Source organism: Populus euphratica, unplaced genomic scaffold (genome assembly GCF_000495115.2).
Source record: "Populus euphratica unplaced genomic scaffold, PopEup_1.0 scaffold30.1, whole genome shotgun sequence".
NCBI lineage: Eukaryota > Viridiplantae > Streptophyta > Magnoliopsida > Malpighiales > Salicaceae > Populus > Populus euphratica.
The window spans coordinates 124,580-137,879 of record NW_011499869.1 but is presented as its reverse complement, the minus strand read 5'-3'; the positions used below and the strand labels follow the sequence as shown (position 1 = coordinate 137,879).

The window sequence follows — 13,300 nt, the reverse complement described above, 5'->3', positions numbered from 1 at the left end:
AGGCATCTTTATGTATGATTAATTATATTTGGATTAGTTTAAGAAGTTACTTAGGAGATCTAATTACAATCCGGAATCCTGTTCTTAGATAAATTGATCACCCAATTAAATTGTTTTGAAAAATGTTCTATTTATTTAAGGAAAACAAAATCATTTAAAAAACATGTAGAAACATAAACACAAAGTGCATCAACGAACACCTAGCTAGATTATAATTATGGTTTTAATTTATTACTTTTATGAGCTATATTTGGAGGTGATTTTTAAAAAATAATAGGATTGAAAAGGTATTATTTTGATTTTTTTTTTGTGGTTTTAAATGGTTTTGATATAAATATATTAAAATTATAAAAATAATAATTAAAAAAACATCAAATTAATACATTTTTAATTTAAATACATTATTACACACACTAGAATTTCTTTTAATGAGTGCTCCAGCCTCTCAAACAACATGTTTTTCTTTTATAAAAAAACTATTACATTTGTTTGCCGAAGTAAAAAACATTTGGAAATTCGTCCTGAATATCAATCTTGATGGATATTTTTGAAAGCAGTAGAGAATATATATATATATATATATATATATATATAATACTTTATCAACAATATGTAGAATAAAAATACAATTGAAAAACACTTGAAAATTCATTTAAACTTATATTAATAAAATTAAATCATAATACAATAAAAAATACAATTAGTGAGACAACAATTGATGGCATCGATGAGGCCATAGATGTTGGGGTATCTTGATTCATATTTGATATCTTATCATGATATTTAAGATTATTGATAAGACATTCTTTTATAAAATCTATTTGTTGTTTCATTTAAAAACTAATTTTTTTTTTTTTTTTGCAATACTAAATACAATGAATTAAGATATGATGACTTTACCAAATAAAAATACAATGAATTAAGATATGATGACTTTACCAAATAAAAATACAATGAATTAAGATATGATGACTTTACCAAATAAAAATAAAGATGTGATGAAAAACTCATATTAGTTATAAACTTTAATACACGAGTGTACTACTACCGTTACTTTTTGTAACTCCTCTTGAAACTACATACCAAACTATTTCATTAAATGAATAATAAATTTTCTAATTAGATCTATACTTTATAATCTTCCTACAAAAAATTACATGTAATAATAAATTCAATTGGATAATGATTAATATTTAAATTATATAAATAAATAAATAAAAGTATATATAACCATTTTTTTAGACTTGTTATCTACAAAGGTGCCTAACCACTTAGCTATTGATGCAATCTTGAAAGACATCATCCCATTCTATGAAAGTTCTTTCTCACCTGTTTGTTCATATAATCATATATAATTTAAATTTATTATCTTAAACCCAAATAAAAAATTATCCTTACCATGCTAATTAACTTAATAGGATACAAATGGCATTATACCTCTAGGATGAAAGCTTATTTTGCTATTTATTTTAGTTAATTGGTTTCTCATTATAAATTATAATCTCTTTTGGAATTCATCGGGGTGGATCAAATATTTTTAATTATTGGATCCTAATTGTCATTATTTATTGAAGCAGGATCTTCATCGAAACACAATCTATAATATTTGTGGTGTTTGTATTTGACATGATTTTCTTGCAAACTGATGTTAAATACTGTTGTTTCAAGATAATTCTAGTTTTATTTTTTTAAATAATGCAAACTATCTTTTTTGGAAAATATATATTTTTTCTGTTGAATAAAATATAATAAATAAAATAGAATAATTACATATAATAGTGATATCACAACAATATATATTGTTTCTACTGTTTTTGTTGTTTGAATTGAAAATGTGATAGAATTTGGTAAAAAAAATTGCTGTCAAAGGGTATGCGTCAAGGGATTTAAACGCATTATCTTGAAAGCAGCCTTCTGGATAGGACACACCTCCAGTTATACCGCAGCCACTTAATGTAGACTTCAATGTAAAACCTTCTGCTTTTGTCTAAGCATCGCCGTTTTGTTACATTTCAGCACTGTCCTGGGAATGAAAACAGGAAATTACTGTTAAATATTGTGAAGACCTGTATATAATCGAAAGCTGTAATGGGCTTATCATGAACGAGCATGCAAGGAATTATGCATGCATGCTGCAGACACCAGCACACCAGCACAATCCATAAGCTCAAATCATTTTATTAATTTGTGTAGTTCTTTTCTTATTAATTTCATATTTACATATATATATATATATATATATATGTAAATATGAAATTAATAAGAAAAGAACTACACAAATTAATAAAATGATTTGAGCTTATGGATTGTGCTGGTGTCTGCAACATGCATGCATAATTCCTTGCATGCTTGTTCATGATAAGCCCATTAAAGCTTTCGATTATATACAAGTCTTCACAATATTTAACATTAATTTCCTGTTTTCATTCCCAGGACACTGAAATCTAACCTACGATAGGGAAGAAAAGCGATCATGCATATAGAGTTATAAACCTGTTTTTTATACGGAACGAAAGAATTATATATTATATATATTAAAAAATAATATAAATGTAATTTAGTTTTTAATGTATCATCAAAATCTTAATAATTAAGTAAATATGAATTCACATATTCGAAAATATATGTTATAAAATAATATAAATTATATCATGAAATCTTATATGATATTATTTTATATTTAATTTTTATTAAATAAATAAAAATAATAAGATTCAAATTCATAACGGATTAATTATTAAAATTTTGATATTATTTTAAAAAATTATTTAAATTTAATAATTTAAATTATTAAATAAAACTTATATTATTATGTAAAATAATAAAAATTGATTGGACTATCACTAACTTTGAAAGTCTGACATCCCAATAAAACTGACAATTCATTGTTATTTTCATAGCATTGAGTTTTACGCCTTTTTTGTTTTTAATGAATTCTGAAGCAGATGATGTAGCGTGTCCAACAGTGGTTTTAGACTGGCACTGGTGATGACTTCCGGTGGTCTTGACATGAATTTTCAATATTTAAGTTTTATTTTTTACTTTTTTTTCTCAACACTAGACGAAATGCATGGATGTTTAAAATAATAATAATAATATTTTTTTAAGTATTTTTTATTTTAACATATTTTTTTATTTTAAAAAATTATTTTTTATATCTATTATTCAAAATAATTCAAAAACATAAAAAAATTGATTTTAAATATATATTTTTTTAAAAAATTATGGACATATTAGAATACCATAAATACTTCTGTGTTATGACAAGGTCATCATAGTGCAATATTAGACCTCAGCAAGTGTAAAATGCAAATTAAAATATATTTCAATGCAATTGAACACAAAAAATCGTTGATTTTACACCTAAGTTTTATGATTTTTTTTTTAAATTATTCTAAACAAGAAAAAATTGATAGAGACGCCCATAAAGAAAATAATAATTATAATTAATTTGTTGCATGTGTTGATTTTTAAATTGCTATAATTGCAATTTGATTAGGCATGTTTAAATGGATGAGATATGACTGTTAATAAACTTGGATTGGAATAACGGTTGACTTAATCATACGCCCATAGAGTTATCTCTGTCTTTCTCTCTTTTTCTTTCTTTTATAAAAGTAGTCTTAGTCACATGTTTGAAAACATGTGTGTTAACTGAATTTGACAGAAAACAGAAAAATGTTCTAGTATTTTAAAAATATTCACCACTCCATATCTCATTTATTTAAATATATAAAATGATCACGTGTAATATGATATATATTGAAATTCATATGATTTTTATTTTTATTTTTCATATATATTTTTTTATTTTTCTAAATCACTTAAATCATAACATTTTCAATGATAATTGTTAAATAATACATTTGGCTTCATTCACTAGTGAATTGAACAGGAAGTACCGCGAGTATTCTTCAATTTTTCAGTGTTTCTCTGCAAAATTCTTTCACAAGTACTTTTAATCACTTTTTCTAACTTGTATTCTTGAATTTTTCAGTATATTTCTACGAAATGCTTTCACAAGTACTTTTAATCACTTTTTTCTAGTTTGTACATAATTGTCTAAATAGTATATAAATTATATTTGTACATAATTGTCTAAATAGTATATAATTTTTTTTTTATTTAAGGTGGATATTCCAATCAGTTTTTATATATCTTAACTAATTCCATAAACTTTTAAATTAACAATTATATAAATTTTTAACAATTATCATATAAACAACCACATAATTTAAACTCAAAATTATAAAAACAACAAATCTTTTAATTCCAAACTCATCACCACCATGTAGTTACGTTACACAGGTTATTAACTAGCATGTGTGTGTATAAAATAATTCGGTCGTGTTTTCTTTTCCTTCATTGCTACAGAAGCTAGCCGCCAGCTACAAGATCCTATATAAGTCACACAATGCTTTAACGTAGAGGCACCACCAAGCTATTTCTCCACAAATCATCAAACTTATAGTTGTTGTATTACGGCAAAAAAATTCACGTTGTAATTAATGGAGAAGCTCATCTCGAACAACAATCAAGTTCAGATCAGGTCGTTGCCGGAGAAGTATATTTTCCCACCAGAAAAACGACCGGGGAAGCTCCCTGTTTCTGCATGCAAGTTCCTGCCCGTAATAGATCTCGATGAAACAGCGGGTGACAATAGAGCTGTTATTTCACAGAAGATTTTGAAGGCAAGCCAAGAGTTTGGATTTTTTCAGGTTAGTACAAACAATAATTTATCTTTGATTATGCCTCAAAATGTTAATCTAGCTCCTGAATATTAATGTAATGATATATTTGCAATCATAAAATCACAGGTGGTCAATCATGGAGTTCCTGAAGATCTGATGAAAGACACTATGAGAATGTTTAAGGAATTCTTTGAGCTGCCTGCGGAGGACAAGGCAATATTCTACACCGAGGACGCAAGATCAAAAAAGCACTGTAAACTGTACCCGAGTAGCTTAATTTACGCCACTGAAGATATTCACTTATGGCGTGACAATTTAAAACACGACTGCCATCCTCTAGAGAAATGCATTCTTGACTGGCCCGTAAAGCCAGCCAGATACCGGTAAATTAATTAATCCCGCATATCAATTAACGTTAATCTTCGTCCGACAACTGCGTGCAGGAAATTAATTCTAATTTTTCCATATTAATTTACCTTCATAACTTTCACAGACAGGTCGTTGGGAGTTATGCAGCTGAAGTGACGAAGTTGGCACCAAGAATATTGGAGCTGATTTGTCAAGGACTAGGATTAGAGTCCGGGTATTTTGAGGGTAAGCTAAGTGAAGTCACGTCACTGTCAGTTAATCATTACCCGCCATGCCCAGATCCAAGTTTAGCCCTGGGATTATCTAAACACTGTGATCCAAATCTCATAACCATTTTACTCCAAGATGATGTTTGTGGGCTTCAAATCTTCAAGGATAATGAATGGATTGCTGTTGATCCTGTTCCTAGTGCATTCGTGGTTAACATAGGCTACCAGTTGCAGGTACACCTCGATCGTATATATAATAAAAGTGTTTTAATTACTGTTTTTTATCATTAAAAAAAGTGATGTAAAGAGTTACTTGAAGTCAATTAAGCAATTATCTGGATTATATTTTCTGAAAGATCTTAGTTGGTGTTGTGTTATAGATTATGAGCAACAACAAGCTGAAAAGTGTTGAGCATCGAGCTGTGACAAATTCAAGGACTGCTCGGACAAGTGCTGCCTTCTTTTTTAATCCTAGTGATGACATCATGATAGAGCCTGCGAAAGCTCTTATCAACGCAAGCAATCCTCCAGTCTTTAGAGCCTGTCAGTACATAGAATTTCTTCGCAACTACATGACCAGGAATGGCAGCGATGATGATGCATTGGAGCATCTGAAGCTTCGAGCTTGACCAGTTGTTGGTGCAAGAAAGACAAATGTAGTCTGAGATGGGCATGTATCTTTGTTCTTTACCTGTTTTTTTGAAGTATATTTCACTCATGTATCAATAAAATAAATAATAATTTGGGCACCGTTGAATAAAAAACCCAGTAAGTATTTTACTATTCGCAGTCTAATTTAAGATTAATTTTTATTTGGTCGATGGAGCATGCCCTCGCACTGAAATTACTTAAGAGAATAAGAATTAAGTTTTGTTTAAGTGATAATATATTTTCTAAGTTGCATGTTTAGCATTTTATTTTAAATATAAGAAATGTAATAAATCATGAACTGAATTCAAATTGTACGGAAATTTAATTCAATTTGATTTTTAAAAATAAATTCTTTAGCTTTCCTTAAAATTTTTACAAGTCTTTAAATATATCTTAGATGGACGGGCCTTAACAAGGAAGAAAATTCATAATCCCTAAATAAATAAAAAGAACTAATAGAAAGTATGAAAATGACATACAATCTAAAAATATTGAAAAAATAACAAAACCAACAAAAACATAAACTACATAGGTTTCCTAAAATGATCATGTGAGCTGTTTAAGTTAATTGATACAATAGAAGCCGCGGAGGTGGTCTAAAATGACCATCTCAAGTAGCCTTTAGCTATTAGATTTGACAATTCATAGTATAAACTTTAAACTAACAGTTATAATCCTTTTTAACTGAATTAAACATAAGAAATCTTACCTAGTCAAGAAAAGATTACCTTTTCTAACTTTTATTGATAGAATTGGATTTCATGGCATAAGAATGAAAAAAAATATTAAGATTAAGTTAATTCATGTGTGTGGTATGTAGTTTATGAAAGTATTGTGTGAAGAAAAGGGAGAGACAAATCTGAACAAACTTATCTTCTGACTTTCGATGAGATTTTGGGGAGGAGGATGAGAAAATTAGAATTAGATTCCTCTTATAAATTGTAAATTTGAATGTTAGTTAAGCAGAAAAACTGGTCTTGTTAAATTTAAAGATGTAATGACTGATTATGTGGGACAATAAGACTAATTAGTTAATATGTAATTTTAACTATTTTGAAAGCAAAACTGGATTCTCTTCCCTTAAGAGAACTTATAATCTCGTGTCATAACTTTCTAACAATATCAATTTCATTTAAAATGAAGTTTTAAAACTTTAGATATAGTTAAAAATCTAGTGAGTGTTTGGATAGTAACAGTTGAAAATTAGACAATAATAGTTTAAAATTAGACAGTAATGGTTGAACAGTAATATTTAAAAATTAAACAGTAACAATTCAAAATTAGACAGTAACAATTGAAAATTAAATAATAATAGTTCAAAGTTAAACAATAATAATAGACTTTCATGTGAATACTATATATAAGAATATAGAAGAATTAAGTCATATGAACACTTGTATATTAAGATATTAACTTTGAAAATATACGAGTTATATGTAGTATGTATGTATGTTATTATGAGAAAATGAACATATATAGAAAATAACATATAAGTAATGGATGAATATGGATTCTCTATAATATCGTTTTGAAGGAATCATAATAAAAACCTTTTTTATGATTGAGGAGAAGCAATCAGGATTGGATTTTCTATTAGGGGAGGTCACGAGACATGTGAAGTAGGTGCGTGATTTTTCTCCTATTTGCATTTAGGCCCCTCCATTTTTTTTTAAGTGTATTATTCTATTCAATGAAATCCAACCCTCAACAATACCAAGTTTACTATAATGTCTCGAATTATTTCACTCGGAAATTTATATTAAAAAATTTCTGTTTTTATTTAACCATATGCATTAATTTTTTTTTTATTTAATTATTTTATTTTTATTTTTTCCCGGGGTTTACAATACCCATGTTGTCCTTCATCCCATCATTTATATTATTTAATAATCATTTGGTTATGATTTATTAAAAGGAAAAAAAAAACCAAAACCAATGTCACTGAATAATTGCCAACAGTTTTGCAGTCATGAAATGTAAAACAAAATCTATTAAATATAATCATATCAAATTATTATGGAAGATTTTAAAAAATAATAATCAAATATGTTCAAGTTAAAACACTGCAACCATCACTTTAGATCCCTGTCCGCAAATTCCATGTCAATCACAAATCACTTTTCGGGATCATCTTCTGAATAATTATTTTTTTTTATTACTACACTTTGATTATTATAAAAAAAATCCCAAATTACAAAAGCTGTACCATTAAACACAATGGGTTTGCCTATAGCAATTCAAGAGAAAAATATATTCACCCTTCAAATCCTGCTCCTCCAACCCTACCTTGATTAAAATCATAAGATAAGATATTCTTTTGGGACCACGAAGATGAAAGGCTAGCTACCTAAACATTATGCGTTGAAGTCCAAAGAAAGTTTAGGGCTAACTAAAATAATCCTGAGATTTCTTTCCCCTCGCTATTCCATTGGACAATCCCACCATCATCATCGTGATTACTATACTCTATCATCACTAGCTAGCAGTGGACTTACCAATGCATAAACGCCTTGCTTTAAAGCCAAAATTTTAGCCGCTTGTCGTGGCACTAGCCAAAGATGTTTAAAAAAGCTTTTGATGCAACTTGCAAGACTGATGTTAATTGCATGTACCTAATGTTGCTGAGCTAAAGTCCAATAAATTATATGTCATTTACATTTACATTTAGGCTAAAAAATTAATTACTTAAACACCAACGGTATATGGTATATCACAGCTACTCTGTGTGTCTCGCCTTCCATATGGTATATCACAGGTTCTGTTGTTTAAAGAACCTAGTGCTCCAGCTCCAACCTCGTGCAAAAAAATATAGTCAATATGGAATGTTATTTATAAAGTAGATCGGGACCTCGTGGAATCATCTGGTCTTCAGATTATCATAATAATATCATAAATATGTTCGCAACATAAAAATGATGACCAAGCAGCCAAACGTAATCATGTGACATTGCTAACAACAACAACGATGTAGCCTTACTCTTAAAGTAGTTGGAATTAGATGTATTGATCGATCCTTTTGTATCATTCCACACCATTATAAAAGACATTGATTTATTGCTACATGTTCCTGTGTGTTTTGGATCCAGGATTTGGCCATCATGGCCAACCCAACCCAGATAATGGAGTTAATAACATTTTTAATATTACATTTTCATTTTTTTTATTTGAGTGTTTTTGTTTTTGTTATTGAAGTATGTGGATTTTTAAATATTTTTCTAATCAAGTATTTCTATTAGATTACATCAATTTTAAATTTATTTGTTTTTAAGCTAGTTTTTGTGGTTGTGATATGAACAAAAATAAGTTTTTAAAAAGTATGGTTTAGGTGTGGTTAGTTGAATTTAGATATATATTTAGTAAAAATTATGATTGAGGTTTATGTGCAGTAAAAAACATGTATAAAATGTTTGATAATTGTATAGTTACGATTGATTTTCAAAGTGTTTTTTACTTGGAAATACTTCAAAATAATTTTTTATTTTAAAAAATTATTTTTAATATCAACGCATCAAAATAATATGAAAACACAAAAAAAATATTAATTTGAAGTAAAAAAATTATATTTTTTAAAAATACTTTTAAAATACAAAAATAAATAGAATTTTATGAAACTTAATTATAAATACAAAACTCAGTTATAAAAGCTACAAGTAAACAAACATAGCCTTTATTATGGCATGGACATTGGATTGACTCACATCATGATAACATGTATATCATACGTGCATGAAGTTTTAAGTTTGTTTCTAATTGAGTGCTTGTACTTCTATTTTTATTTATTTAAGTGTTTTTATTTTAACAATTTATATTCTACTGTCTTAACTTTTAATAATGTATTAGTTGAGTGTTTTCTAATTCATTAGTTGATAGTTAATTTTTTCACCCGTGGACATCCTTGCATGAGATAAAAGAAAATGAAAAAAAAATGTTGTTACTCATTTTAGGGCCCTATATAAATAAATAAATAAAAATCAGAGAAAAAAAAGAAAAAATATTGGAAGAAAATAAAAAAATATATATAAGTAAGAAAAGTATATTAGATCCCTAAGAAACTGTCAATGAATTTTGAGGAAGATCAAATATATAAAATTAAAAAATTTAAAATTATTCACAATAATAATGTGTTTAAATGGTTTTTAATTCCATAGTTTTGGTTTTGAACCAAAATCTATTTTGACCAAATCGTGATGATTCATTAATAATCAAAGTGAATGAACATTAGATTATTGATCATTGTATGATTTCCACCATGTATATGCCTTCGGTTTGCCTATATTTGGTCATGTTTGCGAGCCAAGTTGTTGGATTCATGTTGCATATTTTTCATTTGTTCTTCATGTTTTTCCCAAGAACATTATCTTAGTTACATGATTTTGACTTGTTTTGTTTCATTTATTTTCCTAGAACCCTTTCTCATGCATGATTAACTAATAATATAGTGTTTATTTGTATCAATAATACAATTTCAATGGCTTTTAATCGTAGGATTTTAGTTTAGAATTGAAACCCATTTTAATAAAATCATGATATTTTAGTGATAATTAAAGTGATTAAATATTAAATTATTGATACTTAAATAATTTTTAATATGTATGTACCTTTGCTATGACCAGCTCTGGTTCAATTTGAAACACAGTTGTTATGTGCACATCCAACCAAGAAAATTCAAAAGAATTGAAATCCTTTTTGCACGGAGAAATTTTCTCGACCATCTCATTCATCAAAACTTAATAATTATTTATGTGCTCTTCATATATATATATATATATATATATATATATATATAGAGAGAGAGAGAGAGAGAGAGAGAGAGAGCATAAGAAAATTTTTTATTATTATTTTGTACTCATAAAAAATTCAGAAGATTATTAAGCTTGTTGGGATAATTTGGATCAAAGCTTGGAAAGAATGGTTTGTTGTCATGGACTATGAGCAATCTTGTGTTAGTGTTCTTCACGTTCTTTGTTATTTATTTTTTTGATCTGTTTTGTTCAAGAATTTTTTAGTTTTAATTTTGTTTTTGGATTTTTTTCGAGTCAAACTAGAATTTTGGTTCGGTTTATGATCGGATAAATTTTTTTAAATTAACCTAGTTGAGTTAGGTAAAAAATAGACGGGTCAAAAGGCTTAATACCCTATTTGGCTTGGTATAATTTTTGTTAAAGAGTTTTGGGTTGAAGGGTATGTTTGGCAAACACCTTTTAAGACTATTTTTGATAGTTTCATTACAAAGAAAAACAAAAAGAATTTTTGCCAAACAAGGCCTAAAAAATAAAAAATAAATATTTTCTTTTTTCTTTCTTGTATATGGCCAAAAATCCTAAAGTTATTTAAGTATTTTTTTTAAAAAAATCTAAAATACTTTGACATGTTTTTTTTTTTTAAAGTATTGCATTGATTTTATAACAATTTTGTAAATTTCCAAGGATTTTGCCCTCAATTTAAAAAATATCAAACAATTTTATTTTGTTGTTTTTAATAAACGAGATTATGAACTTATATGTAAGATGTTTTCTTGATATTAAATAAAAAGATAATTTTTTTTTGTTATTAGAACAGTTATGTTTTTATCTAATAAGATAAAAACCTTCTTATCAAAAATAACTTTTCTTAAATTTTAGATAGATCAACAGTTAGAAAACACAACTTTTTATTAGTTTATATTAGAAAAATAAACAATGCAACTTACTTCATCTAAGATATATTATAGGTGCTAATACTTTTTTTTTATACAATTAGTTCTCTTTTTTTAATTTTAAAACCAGTTAGAGTTTTTATTTATTAAAATATTATAGGGCAACTCTTATTCTTTTTTTTTTATTATTATTGATAAAGAACAAAAATTTCTTATCTTCATCATTCTCAACCATTTTTATCCGAGAAGATGATCACCATGACACTGCATACATACAACAAAAAACATCATTAAATAATAATGGATTTTATTAATGAACTTTGTTGTTGATTTATACTTAAAATTACCATCTTTTTAAAAAATAATTAAAGGTTTTAACTAAGCAAAATAAAGTTAGAGATATATTTAATTTTAGTGAAAGTAGATGAAATTGAATGAAACTAAAATAAAGGTAGAGATAAACTAAGCAAAATAAAGGTAGAGATATGTTTAATTTTAGTGGAAGTAGATGAAATTGAATGAAACTATAATTTGTTTTTTTTAAGGCATGCTATTTTTTTAATTTAAATAAAATTTTATATATGTGATTTGATTATTTAAATTTTTTATTTGTCAAATACAAATTATATAAAGATGTGAAGTGACTATTAAAAACACCTATATATTTAGAAGTGGACAAAATGAGATGTTATCTAAAATGAAAATAATTATTGTTATAATTTTTTATTATTATTATTTGACTAAGAATCAACTCGCATCCTTAAATTTTTTTAGTCCTATAAATGAATTATGAGTAAAAAAAAAAGAATGATAAACGATATAATCAATTAATACATAAAAAGAAAAACACAAAAAATGTGCAAGAAGGGAAAAGCCGCTGAATAGTAGTACAGCACCCCATCTACATGTGAAAACATTGCATGAACAGAAACTAATAGCATTTATAAGATCAAATTAACGGAAAGGAAAGAAGATGGCTGATTAGACAATGTTCCTCTAAATCCCTGGTTTCAGGCCATTTCTTTTGCTCGTCTTATTCTTCTGGGTGGTGGGGGAGAAGGTTGATTATAACTTGATATGGAACGTAATTTTGTTACAAACGACAGAGAAAAAAACAATTGAAATTTGTTTTCTTCCATTTTAGATTCAAACAATGGACAAAATAAAAGAATTGCATTGAAGGGTGACATGACAAAGTGACAATCCATATTCATCAATTGGCCTAATGCTGCCTGCTGGGATCATTCGTTCCCAGCAGCTCCTCCAACAATTTGTTATCCAAATACTCGAACTCTATAACTTCTTGTCCGCCAGTAGAGGAAACTTCATGGCCATCGTTCACAGGATTGGCAGTGGAGAAAGAAGATGAAGAAGCAAATGACATGGCAGAGCTTGGATCCTGATGTTGGTATTCATTCGGGAAATTGAGAATGGCTAAATGACCCCGGAAGGCAAAAGCAGCTCGGTCATACGCCCGAGCCGCCTCCTCCGCCGTGTCATATGTTCCTAGCCAACGACGTCCCCCATTCTTTGTCGGGTCACGTATCTCGGCAGCAAACTTACCCCAAGGTCGCCTGCGAATTCCCCTATACGCATTCTCCCCCCTTCCTTTCTCTTGCTTCTTTGTGTTTTTCTCTCCTTGATGTGTTTCCATTCTGTGTTTTAAGTGAAGAGGAGCCAGGTAACGAACGTCTAGCTTGATTTCAAATTCGGTGGCTATTTATAAATATATTATGAATTCGATG

General features: G+C 27.8%; 2 protein-coding genes across 2 annotated transcripts; one reads left to right on the top strand and one right to left on the bottom strand.

The window, feature by feature from the left end:
- The first annotated feature begins 4,459 nt into the window (after positions 1-4,459).
- Positions 4,460-5,916, top strand: LOC105126736 (hyoscyamine 6-dioxygenase-like). The gene is made up of 4 exons (XM_011027695.1): positions 4,460-4,718; positions 4,818-5,074; positions 5,185-5,503; positions 5,650-5,916. The coding sequence occupies exons 1-4, from the start codon at positions 4,509-4,511 to the stop codon at positions 5,896-5,898; spliced, it is 1,035 nt and encodes a 344-aa protein (XP_011025997.1). The 5' UTR covers positions 4,460-4,508; the 3' UTR covers positions 5,899-5,916.
- A 6,793-nt stretch (positions 5,917-12,709) lies between these two features.
- On the bottom strand, positions 12,710-13,251 carry LOC105126735 (ethylene-responsive transcription factor ERF098-like). Its single transcript, XM_011027694.1, has one exon. It carries the CDS (start codon positions 13,207-13,209, stop codon positions 12,778-12,780), a length of 432 nt encoding a protein of 143 aa, XP_011025996.1. The 5' UTR covers positions 13,210-13,251; the 3' UTR covers positions 12,710-12,777.
- Positions 13,252-13,300: the final 49 nt, after the last annotated feature.

Bases quoted from the DNA above. Each gene is read 5' to 3' on its own strand.
- LOC105126736 (XM_011027695.1), top strand. From the start codon at position 4,509: ATGGAGAAGCTCATCTCGAACAACAATCAAGTTCAGATCAGGTCGTTG. The intron at 4,719-4,817 runs GTTAGTACAAAC...ATAAAATCACAG, and splicing joins AAGAGTTTGGATTTTTTCAG to GTGGTCAATCATGGAGTTCC. The intron at 5,504-5,649 runs GTACACCTCGAT...GTTGTGTTATAG, and splicing joins ACATAGGCTACCAGTTGCAG to ATTATGAGCAACAACAAGCT.
- LOC105126735 (XM_011027694.1), bottom strand. From the start codon at position 13,209: ATGGAAACACATCAAGGAGAGAAAAACACAAAGAAGCAAGAGAAAGGA.